This window comes from Gallus gallus, chromosome 2 (assembly GCF_016699485.2).
Source record: "Gallus gallus isolate bGalGal1 chromosome 2, bGalGal1.mat.broiler.GRCg7b, whole genome shotgun sequence".
Taxonomy (NCBI): Eukaryota; Metazoa; Chordata; class Aves; order Galliformes; family Phasianidae; genus Gallus; species Gallus gallus.
Genome location: NC_052533.1, coordinates 6432257 through 6453008, shown reverse-complemented (window position 1 = coordinate 6453008; position 20752 = coordinate 6432257). Strand labels below are relative to the sequence as shown.

The 20752-nt window shown below is 44.9% G+C and overlaps 1 protein-coding gene across 12 annotated transcripts in view; it reads left to right on the top strand.

The window, feature by feature from the left end:
* Window positions 1-20752, top strand: part of PRKAG2 (protein kinase AMP-activated non-catalytic subunit gamma 2) — a 182415-nt gene that overhangs the window by 39733 nt on the left and 121930 nt on the right. The window contains exon 1 of one of the 12 annotated variants that reach the window (XM_015281206.4): window positions 8988-9166. The exons of 9 other annotated variants lie outside the window; for them this stretch is intronic. In XM_015281206.4, the coding sequence (XP_015136692.2) occupies window positions 9086-9166 (81 nt within the window). In that variant the 5' untranslated portion in view covers window positions 8988-9085. Of the gene's footprint in view, window positions 1-8987; window positions 9331-14515; window positions 14586-20752 lie in introns of those variants that run through there. 2 more of the 12 variants (XM_015281208.4, XM_040680122.2) reach the window with 2 other exon arrangements.

Sequence of the window (20752 nt, the reverse complement as noted above, 5' to 3'; positions counted from 1 at the left end):
TAGAGAAAATAGAGCGGAATAGCTCAGTATCTACCATGGCTTGAGGTGCTGTCACCACACTACACAAAAATCTGACTCCATCCATAGTCGATCTCCCAAAAGCACTGAAATGTTATGCTGCAAAGTTTAAGATGTTTCTATATCCCTTTCCTTGAAATTGGGTCTGCCAATAAAACTTCAGTGGAAGTCTGCTCTGAGGCTCTGATGAGAGGCAATTGGGCTCTGACACCGAAGAGAACATTCTGCAGAGAAAAATTCTGCATAAAAGCCACGGCTGAGCTGGAAGACAGCTTATTACACATGCCAACATGCTGGCAGCACTGCAGCTGGAGGTCCCCACGGACCCCTGCAGTCTGTTAAACGTTGGTATTTCAGGTGTGTGGAACTGGAAGGCTGAGGGACTGGGAAATTTGCTTTTCACATTTCTTTGCAATCAAGACGAGAATCAGTGGTCCTGGAGAAACAAATACCTTAAGCCCTGTGTGGTTGGGAATGTTTATTTTGTTTCAGGACGTTATAACTGGTATATTATGCCACATTAGCTGTGTTTTAACTCTGAGTGCTATGAGAGGGCAATCCAAGAGTGTTTTGGAGCTGTATTTACTCCTCCTTTTCCAAAACAGCTGCCACCTTGTGCGTTCTCTAAAAGAGCTCTGCCAACAGTAAGTGCATATAGCAATTAATGTATTCTAAAATACAGTTCTCAGAGTATTTTAATGAACTGTAGGGGTGGATTGTCTTTGGCAGGAGCACCGCAGAGGTATCCAGCAGAAAGGGCAAGGGTGAAAGGAGTGGTTTGCACAGCCCTCAGCCAGTGGCTGTTTGTTGATCCAGCGGTGCTGTTTGTCACACTCAGTGCTGGTGTCCCACCAAATGTCACCCCAGGGGTTCCTAATGCTGCCTGTTTAATGCTGTGCTATCATCGCTGCATCCAAATCACACCAACTGGTGCACGTTGGTACATGCTGTTCTGTAAAAAGGCACTGTGACTGAAGAGCACGTAGTCCTAAGAAGCAGAAAAAGATGATTTAAACTGCAGAATGCTCCCCAAGAAACAAGATTTAATTCTCCATCCTTCCAACCAGGTGATGCTGCTGTTCTGGAGCCTCATTCCTGCTCAGAAGCTCACCTGGCACTGGTAGCTGCAGGGTGCCTCGTGGGAGCTCTGCAAGTTTGGGTTTAATTCTGGTTAAGCAAAGTATCTTTCTAATTTTAAAGACCATATTTAGCATTTTGGTCACTGCCGTGAGTATTCTGTCAGCATAATTATGTTTTTGGTTAGAAGTTAGAAGACTGAGATGAAATTGGGACATCCCTGCTGGCTTCTGGTTTTCTCCAGGGCTGTTCCTTCAGCTGTGCTGCTTGGTTTTAGCAAAGTGGGGTGCAGCTGGGAATGAATCTCAGGTGTCAATGACTAAGAAAGCCAATGAAAACATTCTCGATGGGATTTTACTATCAGCAGACCTTGTAATTACAAATGCTGTCCTGGGAACATTAAAATGAGTGCCAGGAAGATGCCCATAAAGCAATCAGGTGGGCTGATTGGATTTCATCTGTAGATAATGAGCAGTAGCTGTTGTGTAGAAAATTGAAAGCTTGAAAGACAGAAGAGCTGGTGAAGACCAGGCAGGTTGGTAATGGCCAGAGGTTGTTTGCTGCTTCAGGCAAATGGGTAAAGTTGTTCATTATTTATCATTTATTGTTTGCTCCACCAAATTTGGGACAAGAACGCTAAAAGGGAATTTCAAAGGGACAGTTCACAGCTAGGCTGTGAAACCAACTGACTGGAAATGCTGCTGCCACTCTGCTCCTGCAAATGGGAGAGGTTGTAATGTCAACCTTTCTTCTTTTTCTCACGTAGCTCAGCCTCCTAGGAGGACATTGACAGGACAGTTGTTATTATGGATACATCTTTCACTCCTTAACGTGCACATATAACAGAGAGTATGAACTAGGAAAGATGGGAAGGCTTGGAAGCATTCATATGCAGCACTAGCTTTTATGCATGTATCCATATCTTTAGATGTGTACGTGTTATTAGGGAGGTATATATATATTCACACACGTTATTACTCTTATTGCTCAGGTTCTGGGTATGAGTAAGATGAATCCAGTTATGCCCTTCTATTTGCTGTGTGTATAGGTTTCTCCTGCCATAAGGCTGTACCTTTTCCTTTATTTATTTAAGGAGAGACTGGGAGAACATGCTTTGCTTTCTGCTAGGGGTAGATTGCTTTAAGATATTATTGACATGGTAAAAATAGGAAGTAAAACTTGAATGAATGCTTTATTTGTTAGTTTTTTAATTATTATTTTTGGGTTTTTTGTTTTTTTTCAAATAATTCCCTGCAGTGGAAATCAAACATTTCTTCTTAAAATAACTGCTCTCTCACCGGATGCTTCCTATATCCAGAACTGCTCTTTGCAAACTTAAATAAACACTGGACTCTTATCACAAATGGCATCTATTTCAGAGCTCATTACCACAGGGTTCCGCTGTGCCAGTGGATGCCACAGTGAGAGGGCAGGGCTTTGCCTCCAGGCTTCCTGCTGCCCTCTGGGGAGGGAACATGGCTCTGTGTGAGGCCCCCACACTTGGCATTAACTGGCCACTTACCAGCACCTGTGGAGCACCCTTCTCCAAGAGCTCATGGAGTCATGGAATCATTAAGGTTGGAAAAGATCACTGAGATCATCAAGTGCAACCATCAACCCATCCCACCATGCCCACTGCCCACGTCCTCAGTGCCACATCTCCATGGTTCTGGAACACCTCCAGGGACAGTGACTCCACCACCTCCCTGGGCAGCTGTCCCACTGCAGCACCACTCTTAGAGCTGGGCAGCTCACAGGTGTTGCACTGGCAGTGAAGCAGCCTTGCTCTTAGGCAGGTAAATAATCCTCCTGTTGGCCAAGAATCCCTCTCTTTACAGTGTAAAATGTCTGACTGCTCTTTCTGATATGACCTACTATGGTATTAGGGTTGAGACATTCCTGCCAGTCTGCAAATGTTCATGTCGCTCGTACCCATGGCATTCAGCCTCCCACTAAACTGTGCCTTTGCAAATGAAAATGAGCAGATAAACTGGTTTACTTTACTTTCATTAAGATGACAAATATGTGTACCACGTTCTTTGTGGTAAGTTTTTGACTCTCTGCCAGCTGTCTGCATTTATTTTCTGACAGTGCTTTCTTTAATTGCTGCAGGGCAGTGTTACCTTCATTTTTTTCAGCAGCCAAGTTGATACCAGTGGAGATCTTTGTACTTCACTTTCTAAGCCTTTGATGACATTTTAACTGCCCATTATGGTATGTAAGCTTTATCCTTTTCTAGGTGGGCTCTTGCTTCAATTCAAAGTTAATGGTTACTATTTATTACATACTTTAGCATGCAGCAAAATTGGTATGTGCACGTAGTGCCTTAGAAAACCCAGAATCCCCAGTATGAAGAACATTCCATCCCTAGGCAGGCTGTGCAAACATGGGAGTACATGAGTGATCTGCCTGTGCCCTGGAGTCGTGGGGACAACGTAGGTGAAATAGCTCAGTGCTCAGCATGACTGAGCCCTAAGATGAGTAACAAAAAGTCATAAAGCTCAAAGAAAAGAAAACAGGCTGTGCAACCTGCAAGAACATCTCAATTCCTGGATAGTGGTGCCATGATGTTACCGTAGCGAGATGTTTTCTTTTAGTGCTCTTCAGAGAGCTTCAGGTGTGCTACAACTTTTTGCATTCTCAGACCCTAAACCAAAAACTTAAAATACCACAGACAGTTCTGGTGGGGTAGATTTTAGGTGGAGCTGATGACCATCACCTTTGTCCCATACTATTCCCTGCCTTTTTGGGCACTGATTCCCCTATCCCTGTGGTAAGAGGGACCTGAAGCACCTAGAGCAGAGGCAGCAACAGAGCTGAGGCATCTCCACTGGATGCATCCACGCTATGTCCTCATGGAAGCACTCATCCTTGGAGGTCCCACTTTAGGACCAGTGAAGCCAGGAAGTGACATTGCAGGGTACAGATTTTCATACATTCCAATTAAAAGCCTTGGTGTGCATGCAGAAGTACAGGGCTTCATGCTGAAACCCACAGTTTGAGCTTTTTGTTGACCCACCAGTTCCTACTCCCATGTGGTTTTCTCCCATTTCTAGATGCTGCAGTATCATCCTTCATCTGTTCTCTTGTGGGACTATTTCTGTTCTTTTCTACACAGTGTATTTCAGGCCATACTGATTCAGCGATAGCTTCTGTTGAGTGCTGCACAATTCTGACTTAAAATCTCCCAATGCATCTATCTCGGGCAAGGCTGAATGAGGGACCACTGAGTCTCCTACACTAATTTTGCTCTCTGATTTATTTTTCCATGGAGATCGGGATATCTCTGAGGGACTTCGCCCCTGTGATAGAAGATTAGAGTCCAAAACGTCAGTCCTTCATGAGTTATTGGGCACCACATCCCAGCCCAACCCTCATAATTCTCCTGTGTCACTCAGAAACCTTCACTGACCCCACTACAGCACTGCTCTGACACCTCTTCAGCAGTGCCTCCAGCCACAGCCATGTAGGATGCAGGCTGTGTCTTTCTCTAGACATGGGGATGAGGTTGTGCATAGGGCACAAGGCTGCTGTTTCTCAGCCTCCAAAACTGTCTCTGTATGAGCACTCAATCATTTCAATGTGGCTATGGTTTGGGTATACACGTAAATACAGAGAACATAAACAGATAGTGAAGAATTAGGCATAGTAACCTGATCAGGTATCAGCTGTATGCATCTGTCCTGTTTTTGGTTCAGAGCATCCCTGGCACAGTGCCTTGGCTGCAGAGGTTTGGGGGTGCTGACTCGAGAGATGGGTGCTCACTCACCAGGTTTTGGTGGATCTCACATGGATGCTCTGCTTCTGGCTTGTCAACCGTGAGTCACAAATTCCAACTGTTCGTTTCATTGCTTGATAGATCATGCTGAAAAATTGCAAAGAGAAAACTGTGACTGTTTGAGATGAATAAAAGATGAACTGTGGATTTTGTTTTGCATGGGATATTTCTCTCGTCCTCTCTCTTTCCATTTCATATCATCCCCACCACCTTTATTTTCCAATTTTTATTATTTTTGGTGATGAACTCCACAGTTCATTGCTGCCTCTTGCTGTTGGGGTGTCACGCTTTTTTCCTTCTACTCCCTTTTCCAGCCCTTGCAGATCACAGCTGCCCTTTGCTAAGAATCTGCTCCTGAGAGACCACATCCCACGAAGAACTGGTGTCATTTATGGTGCATGTTGGCAGTTTTCAGTCCCCAGTTCATCTTCCACTTGGGCTCTTCTTGCCTTCCAACTGCTGCTGTGGTTTTTCATGCTCTTCAAGGAGCTTCACCCAGCTGTGCTGCCTTCTTGGCTTCAGGCTGCTTTTGGTTGCTGCTCCCTGCAGCATTTTACAGGAATAAGGCAACCATAAATATGATGACTGCACTCCATGTAAATAGGTATATGAAAAAGGACCCACAATGAACAAATTCTCTGCCCTACCTTGCAGGTCTCCAGCTCAACTGTATGCTTCCATTTTCCAAGGAGTTCCTCCATAGATTTTACAAGAGTTCTTGCTTAGTAAGTCAGGACAAGGAAATCTTAATGGAATCAGGCCCTATGAACTCACTCATGTAGTACTTAGAAAACCACTGGATCTTTGTGGAAATTATAGCATATAAATAACACCAACCAATGGCAGAGCCTTTCAGTCTCCTCTGGGACATGGCGGAAGGTTGCTGTACTGCCAGTTGGAAATTCATGATATTTTAGGCTTGTTCTTGGCCCAAAAAGAAGAAATAGGATCGGTGTTTTGAAACAGCGTGAGCGAATTGTGCAGGAATTGTGTGCAGCAGAATCTGAAGCTGATTGAGAGCCTGGCTCTGAAATTTTTTGTTAAACTTTTCGAATGGAAAAACAAGATACAGCTGGTACAACAGCGACTGTTCCAGTTAGGCAGCCAGCTTCGTAGCTCTAAGCTGGTGGGAACGAGGTAGTCATGCATCTGCTTTCCTTCTGTTTTGATCTATGGACCGCAAGTGAGAGATTGACTCACCCTAGAAGGCACAAGTGGGTTCAAACAAACAAAAAATCACACTGAAAAATCTATTTGCATGGGAAGTTGATTATATAAAACGTTTTCTGGAGGCTTATAGGATTGTCCTTAGTGCTGAAGGAAAAAACTCATGCAGTAGCATGGGGAATTTGGGATCCCTATCCTTACAGGCTCCCAGATTTGTCAGCAAAGGCTATTTGCAAACATGCGTTGATGGCCTCATTTGGGTGGCCTTCTCACGTTGTACAACCTCATGTGAGATGATGTGCACTAACTCAGCCCTACTCTTTGTCACGCAGGCTGCTGTATTTTACTTCTGAGCAAACACAGCCTCTCCATCTCACATCAGAGCACGTGCCCTGGCAGTCACAGCTGACACCTCAGGCCTGTGGGTTTAGGAATATCCTGGGGCTCTTAGGCAGGACACGTGTCACATAAATGCAAGCAGTCCTTTAATAACTGTAAAAATAATAACGATAAGAATTCTTGCCTATTTTTCATCCCAGAAGGGTGAAAGAAAATGGCAAATTACTAAATGTTTTTTTGTGGATGTCAGAAGCTGGATGGAATCCAACAACTATTTCAGCAAATATTTGTGAAATTGTATCTAAACCATTAACTGTACTGCTTATCTCAGATGTGGTTGTGCAATGTGTTTCTCTTGCTTCTATTTCCTTATCCAAAGGTGGGGGAGGAAAGGGGATATTTTCAAGGTGGAATTTGTGCCATTTCAGACTTTGAGACCAGAATTGGTTTTGAAGATGAATTAATAAAAGAAACCTTTAATAGATCTTGGTGTTCTTTTAAATTGGCTGTATCAAAACGAGTGCTGTGAGTGATTTGAAAGGAATGATTTAGGGATATGAGACAATTTCCTGGCTTTTAATACCCATTTTATTTGATCTGATCTTTAATCAGAATAATCCTTTTAAGCTGCCTATACACAGAAGCGTTTGAGCTGATCCTTGCCTTGTGGCTCGGTTGGTAGGAGAGCCTCTTTTACTCCAAGACTATACCAGTCTTCCTTTTTGCCCTCTCTAAGAACAGCCACAGATGGGTCCTTTCTCCTACAGCTGTGGTGGGACGGGCACTAATGTGTTTTGCTTGCCCCAGCTGGTAGCCTAATTTCTCTGGTAACACTGAAACAGAATTATAACAGGAAGCTTGTTTATTTTCCCAAACTGTTTGTATGTTCTGCATGCATAAAATATTCATTAAGCTGGGGAAAAACCTCCTAAACGCTAAATATTTGTTCATTTCTGTATTGAAAGAGGCAGATGCTGAGCTTGTCTCCAAGTGCTCCAAGCAATAGCTGCCATTTGTGAGCAAACACCACGTTCACGTTTTATCAGATGGACGCACACCCAGTATGCCTCTGGTGCTGCTGAACAGAAATTCCTTCCTGGCTTTGGTGCTGTTTGTTATTCAATTTGGACAGAACAGAGGACAGCGCTGGCTGCACCTGAGTGCAAAGGGGAGCGGGCTCCTGTGATGTGTTGCTCTGAGTTCTGAATAGTCCGAGAGCGGTGTGTGAGCCACGCTGCTCACACTGTAATGATTTAGGAACCAGTCGCCATTAATTAAAGCAAGCCCCCTATGTTAAAAACTGTTTCAGTCCATCCTGGCAAATGTTATTCTGAAATGGCCAAGAAAGTGTTGGCAAAGCCTCACGGCTCAGGATTTGGCCACCTGTTTATCCGGAGAGGTGTCAGTTCATTGCATGAATGTTTTGATGCCTTTTGTTAAAATATTGGAAGCTGCAGTAGGATCTTTCTGCTTTTTGCCCCAGTGTTAGTGTTGTTCTATCAGGGGTGACCTGATCCGTGGCAGACTTCACCAATGTCTTGGCCAAGGACGCGGCTCCATGGCCTGGAGGTGCTTTGCCAGTAAAGGACGCTTTATGAGATCGCTTGGTGGATCGATCATAGAATCACAGAATGGTTTGGTTCAAAGGGACCTTAAAGCCCACCCAGTTCCAACCCCCTGCCATGGGCTGGATGCCCTCCACCAGTTCAGTCTGCACAGGGCCCCATCCAGCCTGCCCTTGAGCACCTGCAGGGATGGGGCACCCACAGCTCTCTGGGCAGCAGTGCCAGCGCCTCACTTCCCTCTGAGTAAAGAATTTCTTCCTAGCATCTAACCTGGATGTTCCCCCTTTTGGTTTAAAGCTGTTTCCCCTTGCCCTAACATCAGTCTTCCTCCTGCTTATCAGCCCCCTTTTGATCAGAGCTGAACATGATTATAAAGAAAGATTTTTCAAAGACCTGTTGCTGAAAAAGAAAGCTCAAACCCCCCATTGCTCAGCTCACAGTCGGAGGGTTTGCACTGCAGTGCTAGCACACACACACAATTCTTGGGATATAATTTCAAAAGCTGTGCTGTTCTCTTGATTTCTAATGGCAATGTCATACTCTGCAGTCGGACAGCTTGTTTTCCCAGTGAGGTCCTTACAGCAAATTACAAAGCAAATTGCATCTTCCTCTATTCACGTTGTGGAATGGAGATGTGAAGCACAGGGGCACCTCTGGTACCGACACAGAGTGGGCCCACGGCTCTGCCGCTCCATTCCGCACCCATCCCTGCTCTGCGCTGCCTTCCCCGGCGCACCGATGCAGATGCAGCCTCAGTAACGTGAAGCTCCTGCTCCCAGAAATAGGCTCCCTTCTTTCCCGATCACACTAAAAACGCCTGCGGTTATTTGAACTCGCAAACTTCCCCGCCGGACCCGCAACGTTCAGCTAACGCAGCCGGTGCGGCGCTTAATGACCCTCCTGCGCAGGCGGTGCGCTGCTGGAGCGAACGCGGCGGGTCTCCGCAGCCGGGTAATGGAATCCTGCGATGGCCGGAGCATCCCTGGCACGGAGCCCGCAGCCGAGCGTCGCCTGCCTTCTCCTCAGTTACCTCCGCTCCCGCTGTCCCCGCGCAGCGCTGCGATGGGAAGGAGGAACACACCCAGCCCCGCTCCCCATCTGTTGCAGCGTCGGCTTCAGTAGCAGAGCCTGAGATGTTTAAATGTGCTTGCCTTTAGGGAAAAGCCTTGCGTGCAGTTCTTCAATGGACGTTTCCAGCCAGACTGCGGGATTTTTCAGAGCTGTAAGTCAGAATGTGGCTCTCCTGTCTGTGGGTTTCTTCAGGTTTGATTTTCTTTCCGTTTATTTATTCTGACGGACTCGAGAAGAGAACAGGTTCTGCATTCATTTAAGTGGAGAAGCCCGAGTGCGCTGCAGGACTGAGCTGAGAGGCTTCCTTCAGGCTGTGTAAGAGATGCGTGGTTCTCGGGTATTTTGTTTTTTCATCTTGTTTTGTCTCTTTTGTATGCACGGCTGGCACAGGGCTGCCGTCCTGTTTTTACAGCGTTTAGTTACAATAGATATTTCAAGGCTGAACAAAATGTTCCTTTATCTAGTTAAAGAACGCAGCCGGGGTTTTTTCCTTGCATAACTTTTCCTTAATGTTTTGGAAAGAGAGATTATCTTTTGGGGGTGTTTATTTAATTTCAGTCTGAAACCATCTGCTCTCTGCATCCCGCAATGCCTGTTTTCTCATCCTGATCATCTCAGAGCAGCCTGATCTGCTGTGCAACCCCTTGCTGTGGCAAGGCATTGCAAACCCCAAATTGCAGCTTTTTGGTAGGCTCTTCGATTGGAGCTTCTATTTGCTGTTTGCCTGTCTTTTCATGTGATATTTGACTCTATATCAGGGTAAAGACATGGACTGCAGCCTTCACATTGTTCCTTTTGCATTTTTCCCTTTCTGCTGCCAGACCTAATGCTGAGCTTGCTGCAATTCATGGGCCTGTGAATGAATGAATGTCCGATAATGATGATGGCTTTCTTAGCATCAGATGCAAAGCTTTGGGTCTAACAGTGCCCTGTTAGCAAGGTGATGGGAGAGCTTCGGTGAAGGGTAATTGGAATTTATGCTGGTATAAGACGCAGGGGATTTTGTCAGCTCCTCTCTTCTGTGCTTGTTGGTCCCTGTGTTGTAGCTGTTGTTACGGAGCACATTTCAGCTGCACAGAGTGGGATGGATTAGGGTGTCTGCTCCGGGGGAGAGATTTCAGCTCCATCCCTGTATGGGAAGGAGTCAGGACTCTAGGAGAGGTGGGGCAGCAGAGGCTGAAGTTGGGAGTTGGGGCCTGGAGCGTCAGTGGGGAGAGAGAGTGATTGGCAGGAGGATGAAATGGATCCTGCTGACACAGGGCCAGCCCACTGCGTTTCAAGTGCCGATGGGTTGAAAGGGAGGCAGTGGGAAAGCCAGCCCACAGGGACTGTGCTGCTCCTCGTTTCTGTACGGGGTTACTGAGGGTGGAATGAAGGGGTATTCATCCTGAAAAAATGGCACAATTTGAAATACAGACTAAAACCACAGAAAAACAACAACAACAACAACAACAAACAAGCAACCATTAATCTGTACCAGGATGTCTTACAGCCATCGGGAAGAAATCAGGAGAATACAATGCAATATTGTTGTAAACCTTTAAAGGTAAATCACAGAGCTGGTGGAAGTCACCCGCAAGCAGAATTTGCTGTGGGCCGTATGCAGAGCAGGGCTTTCCATTGGGAAGAGCAGACCCCTGTGCCATTTGGGCACGTTCCATCACCCGAGTCGGTCCAGCAGTGAGCTGATTTAAAAGGCAAGAAATAATAAGTCATCTGAATTTAAGAGAACCAGCAGTTAGAGAGCTTGTTATGTATATGTATACACAGTAAAAGGCTATATGCGTGTTTACCATATATATTCTCCTATATGAGAGCATGCACTATATGTGAGTAAAACAAGAAGGGATGCCCTGTGAGGTGAGCTCTGCCACTTCCAGTCCCTGGAGGCTACAGTCAGCAGTGACAGTCTGCTTCTGTTTCTCTCTGTAGGAGCTAATGCTTTTGCTTGTAGAACTGATATGTTTTGGTAAACGTATCCTCTCGCTCTGATGTAAGAGACACTTTTCTAATAAGTATTTAACTGCTTATAATGACTGTGGGCAGTATAATTTCCATCCTAATGAAGCTCAAAAAAGCTGTTACTGAAGCATGCATTTAAATGCTTACTGATAGCAGTGCAACTACTTAATATGTACAGATAGAAATTATCATTTTTAATGAGAAAAATAACCAGTATGCCTTAAGGACCATATTACTCACATTAACTTAATTTTTGCTAGTGTTGTCTCTCTATAAAAATAGAAAGCCAGGCAAAAATAACAAACGTTATTCTGAGTCAAGGTTTCCTGCTTGTGGTTTTAATTCACCTTGAGAAACAAATGGTGTACTTTTCTTTGCTTAGTTTTGTTTCCTGCTTCGCTGCTCATCTCTTCTATGGGAGGATTTTGGTGAAGCCCCGTGGCACAGTGAATAGCCGTGATGGGCTGAGCTGCAGGCAGAGGCTCTCCCAGTGCCCCTGGCAGAGCCTGGGTCACTGATCCCAAAGGGAGGTTTATTTTGTTGTGAAAACGACATTGGGACTGTCTGCCACATGTCTTGGAGCAACAGCCGTGTATCAAACAGCCCCAGCCGTGCCAGGCTGGCAGTCTGTCCATCTGTCACCATGGCCAGGGAGCCCTCCTAACATGGAAACGTGCCCTGTGCTCTCTAGGCAGGACCAAATGCTTTCTGAAACATGGTTATGTACCAACCGCCAGCCAAACCAAATGCAAATTTGCCTCTTTTGGCTGACCATTGCCTGCTGGGTTTAGAAAACAGCACATTGGGCAGAAACAACTTTCTGGGAACATAGGTGTGTAAATATCATACTTAAGTTTTGGATTGATTTATCTGAATATAAGAGTGTCTCCTGGTCGTTTCTCCACAGCATATTCAGACAGATCCATTGTAGCCATTGTGCTTAATGGGTGCATGAGGATTAAGATGGTTGAAATTTGAAGACTTATTAAAGGAGCTGGAAATGAATACAACTCACTTCTAAGGGGTCTTTCCTACACTGGGAAGCCATAGACCTTGAAAGAAGCCCACAGTTTATTTGGGGAGATATTCAGTTTAAAATTGCATTGCATGTAGAGTAATTAGAAAAAAGCCTTCATAGTGTGTTATTTCTGCCCTTCCCTTTCCACGTGAGGATTATTTCCAAACTGGATCCACTGTGAAAATCCTATTTTCAGTAATGGGCGAGGATGAGTAATCCTTTTGTCGTGTTATTCCATCAGTCTCACTGTTCACGAGGTTTCCCAGATAGGCAAATATCATATCCATCTTTCTTGCAGAGGTGCTCACTTGTGTCTTATAACTCCTCCCTGCCAGCAGAGCTGCAGTGCTTTTGAAGCTCATCCCTGGAGATGACCTTTGCCAGCAGCAGGGTTAGGTGTGAGGAGGCCTGGAAGCACGATGTGCTCAGCCCACGCCTGCTCTCCAGCAAACTGCTTTCTCTCCACGCTCCTATAGCAGGCCTGTTTTCTTAGCATTCAAATTCTACTTGATTCAGTTGGACATGGTGGCTTCTTTCTTTTCTCTGCAATGGGTGCCCGCTCCATCAAAGACCTCACCGTGTTTCCTACCCAACACCTAAAGCTGTGTAAAGAAAATACACATTTGAGTAACACTTAGAAATACCAACAGAGATTAGGACCTCATCGTGCTACCTGTTGTATATGGATGCCTACAGTGTGTCTAGACTGTGGGAAGAGACGTGATTGAAGCTCGTCTTAAATTAGCCCGGCTGAGTCCTGACAGCCGTACAGCAGCAGGAGTGTGGAGCTCGAAGTGAGCTAAATTGCTGGAGTATTTACTCAGCCTCCCACGGGGATTTTACAGCCTATGCTCACTGGGTGTTGTCATGGCTACCCTTGTGTCAGAGAGGGGTGAAAGCAAAGCTGGCTGATACCACACTTGTGATTGCCGTGTAGACGTGCCTGTAGTACGATGAAGCTCCTGTTGTGAGGCTTCTCAGCAGAGGGCGGTGGGCACGGAATGGGCTGCTCAGGGCAGTGGGCATGGCCCCAGTGCTGGAGCTCATGGGGCGCTGGGACACCGCTCTGCGATGCAGGGTTGGGTTTGGGTGCTGCTGTGTGCAGCTGGAGGTTGGACTCGGTGATCCTTATGGTTCCCTCCAGCTCAGATTCCGTCCAGCTCAGGATGTTGTGTGGGTCTGGAACTGGATATGCACGTTGAAATGAAGCTTGGATTCACACAGAATGAACGATTTAATGTAATTGATTGCTATTGAATGGCACCACTAACCAGAAAAAATAAGAGAGGTACCAGTTCTTTGTCTGCAGCTCTCAGCTCAAAGCTCATGGGGGGACTGAAGGACACACAAGCTGATTTTAAGGCAGCGTATCACACTGTGACTATGACAATCTTCTCTGTATTGTCTCTGAGAATTTGATCTTCCTTCTGTCCTTGAGGGCTTTTTATGCTGCCAGCTTCAGCAAATTGTACGAGGAGCTCAGTGGGTGGAGAATAAAGTCATCCATTCTTTTGGGAAAAGGAAAACAAATAGTCTATCCTATGAAGTTAAGCATCCTGTGTATAATGGTCTCTTTCTACGTGTGGTGCTAAGACAAAAGCTGAAGCAAAGCGACTGTACATCTTGTAGATTTGGATTTTATTTCTGTTGCTACAGAATCACAAAGGAGAACAGAGTAGGAGAGCAAATGGGGGATCTTCCCTCGCCATGGATTCCATGTGCTGTCCCCTCTGAGCTCCCATTCTGGTCTCCAGTACACCAGGCATGGCGCCATTCAGTTCTTCCTTTCTCTTCTTCATTTTCTGCTTCTACTTCTTATCTTTTTTACTTTTGTTTTTTGGCTGAGGCCTACTTGACCAGAGTACATCCCTCCCTCACCCCACGTTCCTGCTAAAAGCTTTCTTCTTGTTGTTAAGAGTATCCACAATTATTAACTGAAAACAAACGGGAGCAGTAGGCACCTGTCTTCCTAACTGCACTGAGCTGCAAAAAATAGTTGTAGTCCAAACATTTATGGCAGGGATTTTATACCTGCTGTGAATGTTGCTCCTTAAAGCCATATATATGAAAGGGAGAACCCAGCAGGCCCTGCTCAGACGAGGCCATCAGCTGGAGGTTTTCATTTCTGATTTTGTTTTGCTTCCCTCTTCCTTCCATGGTTTTCTAAGAGATCTGACCTACAGAAATTGGGAAAAACATTAAACTGCAGTGACTTTTTATGTAGTGTAGAGATGATTTACTAGGCTCCCGATGATCCTTGCACTGAATCCATTCAGATTGCCCCCGTGCTATAGTGTGTCTCAAGTGTTTTCATTGCATTATGGCAAAATCATCCTTTGTTTGCTGTGGTTCTGCTATTTCACAGTGGCTGACGTTCTGTTTTATAGAAAACGTGTGCTTTTCTTTGCAATACCTTGGAATCCTTTGTCGTGTTTATGTAAGAATTGGAAAGCAACTCTGTTGGCACGGAGTACATGCCATCTGAAGGGTAACATTTGCAGTCTCTTGCTGCCTCTCCCCATAGCGGTGTCTCATTTGGTTGTTGTTTGATTCCCTCATCATTCATCTGATCACGTTCACCAGATCTGAGGTATGTTATCTTCTACCTTTACTTTTTCTGCCTTAACTTGTTCTTCTTGGAGGAAATGTCTCTATGGAGAAAGTTGCCTGAGCACCCAGGAAGGGGCTTAACAAAGAGTCTGCAGCCAGCAGGGTCTGCAGAACACCGGGGTGATGTTCAGTCCACTCCCCATTCAGTACTCAGCTCCATACATGTAAATCAGGCTGCAGTATTTAAAGGCAACCACTTTCTCCCACAGGCTGGGAACACGCGGGAGGTTGCTGCTGCAGGCGTTGTATGTGGATTGTGGTGTCACAGAGAACATGGAGAATTTCGTTTTTCCCACTGATTTGCTTTCTCTGCTCTTCTCTCACCCTTTCTCACTCTCTCTCTCTCTTCTTTTTTTAATGGCATTTTGTTATTTACACTTTTGCCAGGCTGTCCCTCTGCTGTTGTCACAAACACGTTGCCGGTCCCCGTGCCGCATTGGTCTCCATGTGAAGGAGCTGACGAGTCAGGCTGTTGGGTGCCCCTACCGATGGGCTGTGATTTACTGCTCTGGGGACAGCAGTGTCTCTGTACCCCTCTAAGCTCTGTGCATGCTGTGCACAGGACGGGGCTCCAGGCAGAAGTGGCTGCATCCCACCCCAGGGCCGCGCACTGCAGGCTATGCTCGGCTGCTTTGCAAAGGCTGCATCCTGGCAGGAGAGCACAGGCTTGAAAGAAAATTTCATTTTTTCCATGAACAGCATTGGAATGTGCTCTTGCAATTGAAGCCTGACACTGAGAGACAAACAGAAACCAGTCTGTGGGCTCTTGATGGTGTTTTTAGATTACTCTTGTCTACGGCCTTGGAAGAAAAGGTGTGTTTGCTGTAGGCTGCTGGAGCTTAATGACCATTGAGAGCTTTGGAAGCGAAGGGTGTGCTGCAGGCTGCCAGTTTGCCATGATCAGGGTAACTCAGCTTGGACAGCTTTTTTGAGGGAGCTATTAAGGAATTATTGGTTTCATTGCTCTCTTTGTTCCCTTACCTGGGAAATTCTCAGTGTCAGCAGCTCTGTCAGGTCAAATAGCGACAGTTTGAACCATCAACCCACGAGTGAGAAATGGAGCAAAGCAGCTCCAGTAGCTCTTTAGTTCTTGGTGTGTCTGTTGTTGTGCACGAAACTGCCGAGTTTTTTTTTATACAGGACATTGAATAATCACCAGATGGATGGCGATTTTCACTTGTTGGGTTCTGTGCTGGAGTTCAGCCAGCCATAAATCTCTAACTCTTTAGATCGTGCCTCTTTGGGACTGAATATTCCCATGTCTCCCAGGCAGGTGATTTATTTATTTTGATTAATCTAAAAAATTTAGGGTGATTTATTTCCCTAGGATTTGGCTTTGATTAGGCTTTGTTATCTCAAGTGTGGTGCTGTATCCACTTTGACACTGATATGCATGCAACTGCTCCTGCACAGTCACCCAGGTGACTCCTGTACCACGCTGCCCCTGGCACCATTGTGCTGCACACAGGCTCAAGTCTCTGTATTTCATTTCTACCATCTCAAACCGTCCAGGTCCACTTGATTGTTCTTTTTAAATATGAACAGCCTTAAAACGAATAGCACACAAATAAATTGCAATTGCTCTGTGAAGTACAAAGCTGGCTTGCACAGATCTAACCAGCTTTGTACATCTGTTACTGCCCACTCCCATTGAGTCATACTGAGACTTAGTCACCAGCATCCTATGTCTCACAGTGCAATTTATGTCTCTTTCTCCAAAACACATGCTGCAGTCTTGATGGCATGGGGGAGGAAGAAAAGCAAAGCAATGAGCAACCTACTCTTAAAGGAATAAAGCCATGTAGCAAGTACTATTATATGCTACTGTGCCTATCACATCAAAACAACAAAATCAAAAGGACAGAAATTCCTGTATATGTCAATTTTGAATAATTCTTTGTGCAATAATTGAGTGATTTGATATAAATCCTCAAAGGCTTCTACACAGGATTGTTTTGAAGAAGGTAATTTTTAATTCAGTCAGAGCTGCCAAGCTACGTACCCTATTCCATAGAGTTCAAGCTTTGGATTCTGCTCACAGCCTATTAGCATATGCAGTATATTTACTATTCAGAGTTCTACATAGGCTTGTAGTAGGTACAAACCAAGGTTGATGTAAAAAAATCTGCTGGTGTGCAGATTGAGCTGAAAGAAGCAGTTCACAACTAACATTAATAAATATTGTGACTTTCTTTGTCCTTGGCAGGACAGCTGACGTGCTCACAGCTCAGTAATGTTAGCAGAGGAGGAGATCCTCAGAGCCCTGTAAAGATGTGGTGCTGAGGAGTGAAATTTTTAGCAATACTTCGTGAGATCGGGGATCTTGTCAGCACTCTGCTTAATTTCTCAATATCTGTTTTATTTATTTTATTAAAGGAGCTGCCTCCCCATATTGGAAAGCTGTCTTAGTAAAGTGTCACCTTCTGCTTGATTTATGTTGCACAAAATGACTATAATGTCTGGCAGGCATCTCACAACCTTAAGTTCAGTGCAACCCCAGCACATACACAGCAGTTATTGAAACAGAAGAACGATGTCTCATAGCTGGCACCATCAGTGATCAGAACTGCGTGCTGCTAACGCCTATGCCAGGACTCTGGAGCTGCTCAGCCTTCCAGCAGGAATAGGCCACGGTGCTGCCATGAAGCCATCCCAACCTGAGGCACCTCTGAACCGTACCAAAGTCTTGGCCATGGCCATGGGGCAGTGACCCACCACCAGAGACGCGAGCAGACATGTTGCGTGGCCTGTGTGTGAAACACTCTTTTAATACCCACCCCTGAAATTCCAGATGACCGCTGGTTGGGGCTATAAAAATGTCTTACTCCCACCCAAAACACCTCGGAAATGGGTCTATGACTTGTCAATCCCCGCACACGCTGGAGTGCTTGGCTGGCTCCTCAGCTTCAGCTTTTACAGAGGAGCTTTATTGGCCTAGCTGCCAAAATAGCCTTGAAATAAAACCATAATAAAAAGGAATCCTTTTTATTCTATGTTGTTTACTGGATTCAAGGCTTTAGTGGTCTGTTACTTAAGCTCACTGCCTCTGCAACAGAACTGCTGGAAGCTCTTTTCTGACACCGAGGTTCCCAGCTGCAGCAGCGTCCAGAGCAGTGTTATCTGGGCAGGCTTTGTTGGCAGGAATTCTTTGTAGTAAGGAAAGAAACAGGGAAACTGGCTGGAAAAGGTGAAAATTGTTTGGCCAACCAGATCTTGCTCCTGTTGCTATTTGGCTACGTTTTGCCAGCCAATATATTTGCTTTCCATATCCTAAAGCGTTGTTTTCTTCCTCGTTCTCCAAAGCAGTTCTGAGAAAAAGATTTTGTTTTGTTTTGTTTTCCCAAGATACCAATTAACAAAATTTTTTATTCTTCTTTTCACATAAATCCAAGTATTGTGATGTAAGGGCTGTCCAAGGAAGAAAACGACTCAGGAAGGAATGATGCAGCACTGTGTGTGTCTGAATATTAACCTGAAGCGGCCTTGTGGATGTAAAGTCAATCTAAACTGCTCAAGAGTTCATTTTTTCTAAGGGGGTGGCAGGATTGATGCCGGACTGCACTGGGCAGTGTGAAGGACCTGCTGAGGAACATGAGCATGACAGCAAAGCCAACAAAATTGTACAAAACAGGCTTTGCATTGCCTTAATTCCAGGTTAGCACCACTAGGAGCTGCAATCGCTGGTGGCCTTCCTTCCTTACAAAGATAGCCATAGACTTTGGTCCCAACAGAAGTTTTCTGTCCAAGGATGTGCTGCAGAACTGATGGATACAGGGAGTGATGTGGCCTATTCTTCAGCCAGGGCTCTGCAGTATCAAATGAGTAGGTCTCTTCTCCTACCAACGCATCAAAGGATTCCTTTGGCAAAAGATTTTTAGTATCTGTCCAGAACCACATGATTTTCTAGGGCACTTATACAAAGCAAAGCAGAGGGAACCCCTGGAAAGGGCTATTGGAGAATATCCACATCGTTTTTTTCTAAGAGTGAGAAAACTGTCCAGTAATGGTTTAAATCCCAGGTTAATGGCAGAACAAGTCTAATAGGTGCATCAGCTGGAAGCAGATCAGAGCAGACAGATAAGCACTAAGAAATAGGGCTGCACCATTGGCCTGTGAAGAACCACAGGTGTTTTGCAACACTTTGAAAGTGTTCAACACTTTCAACTCTTTCAAAGGGTGGATAACAGCTGGACAAAGGGAAATGATTTTAAGTTGTAGGAGGGAAGATGTAGGTTGGATGTCAGGGGGAAGTTCTTTACCAACAGAGTGGTGAGGTGCTGGCACAGGCTGCCCAGAGAGGTTGAGGATGCCCTGTCCCTGGAGGTGTTCAAGGCCAGGTTGGATGGGGCCCTGGGCAGCCTGGACTAGTATTAAATGTGGAGGTTGGTGGTCCTGCACGCGGCAGGGTGGTTGGAGCTCCGTGATCATTGGGTCCCTTCCAACCCAAGCCATTCTATGATTCTGTGAACACATTTGGAACTGTTCTTATCTTTTTTTTTTAATTAAATTTTATTTTATTTAAAGAGGTATTGTATCATCAACACTGTAGCTGCATATGCTTCTGAATGAAGAGCGACACAAGAAAGAAATAGATATCTGGTCTGTCTTCTGCAGAGATTCATGTAACGAAAAAACAAGCGTGCCATATTTCCTTGCTTAACCAAGAGGTTGGAACAGAGAGCAGTGTTTGTAGCTCCACTTTTGATCTACCCATTCTTTCCTTCAGTAGCTGCAGTCCCATGAGGAAGTAGAAGATGAAGAAACTGTTAGGTAGCAGCAGCAATCACAGGCTTTATCAGAGCGCTCAAAATTATCATCCTGCTTAAAATGTCCTCCGGCAGACTAAGAGGGATCTCGTGCTGTCCCAGCAGGTTCTGGTATAGCTCCAGTAATTTCTGCTTAGAAGTAGAGACCTCCTATTTCGGAAATCTCCTGCATTTGAAAACGGATGAAGAAAGCATACCTCCACGGTATCTAACAGTTGCAAATTAGAATAAAGTCATCAGGTGGGTTTCATGATGCTTTTAGGCTTTAGAACATAGCATGTATCCATTTTTAAGCTTGGAATTGTAACTGGCAGCTGAAAGTTGGCTCACTGGAAAATAATTCTGCCTGCCTACCTCTTCCTGTTTTTGAAAGCTTCTGCTCAGAAGTGAAGTTACGGTTTCACTCCCAGCTGTTCTAGATTTCTTGGACAGCTTTGTCTACTGTAATTGCTAGGTATATGTCCTTCAAAACCCACTTTTTTTCTCCCAGGCTTCAGCCTTCCCAAGCTTTCCCTCCCTGCAAATTAAAAAGTAGTAATACAGGGACGCTCACATGTGGAGCTCAGAAGAGATTATTTGCTTGATTTATTGCATGGAAAATGACTTAGCACACATCAAATTCCAGCTTCTTCACTACCAAAGATGGGTTGAGGAAAATGTTGGTAAACCCTTTGGCTAAATTAAAGTAAACACAAGGGGATGTGTTTTTGTGAAACTTTCCATTAGGCCCTTAAACTTCTTCACAGAGATGTATTATTTAAGTCTTGCAGTAATATATTAAGTACGAATATACTAACTCATTTATCAACAATGTTTATAAACACTGCTTATGGCCGATTAATTTTATTGGAGTATGTAAGTCATTTTGCTCTTAATTAATGTTAGGAATAAGCAAATTAATACAGAAGTGCTGAATGTCTGGTGGTGCCTGGGTTAGCCTCTGTCAAATCTTGATAACAGTGAAAACATAAGCTGAAAAGGATCAACTCTTCTTTTGGTTTTGAGATATTTGCTGACATTTCCATTTCCACTGAACATGACATGAAACACACGTCGACATGTGGCGACAAGGGTGACATTGTACAGCTTGGTTGGTGCTTTGAATTTGCATGAGTAGAGCTTAGAGCACACTGATACGTCACGGATGCTTTGGTTTGTGTCCTAGGGACTCAAGGCCAGTTTGGCCAAGTGGGGTTGCTTTTCTTTTTCCCTTTCCAGCTTGGCATGACTTACTCCTACATGCTTCACTTCCAGTAATTCAGTATTTTGTTCCTTATTTTTGTTGTTCATTATGTAACTAGAATATTTTCAAACATTTGCAAGGATTATGCCTGAATTATACACATTTTTGAGCACAGTTTGGATTTAGTATGATTATACA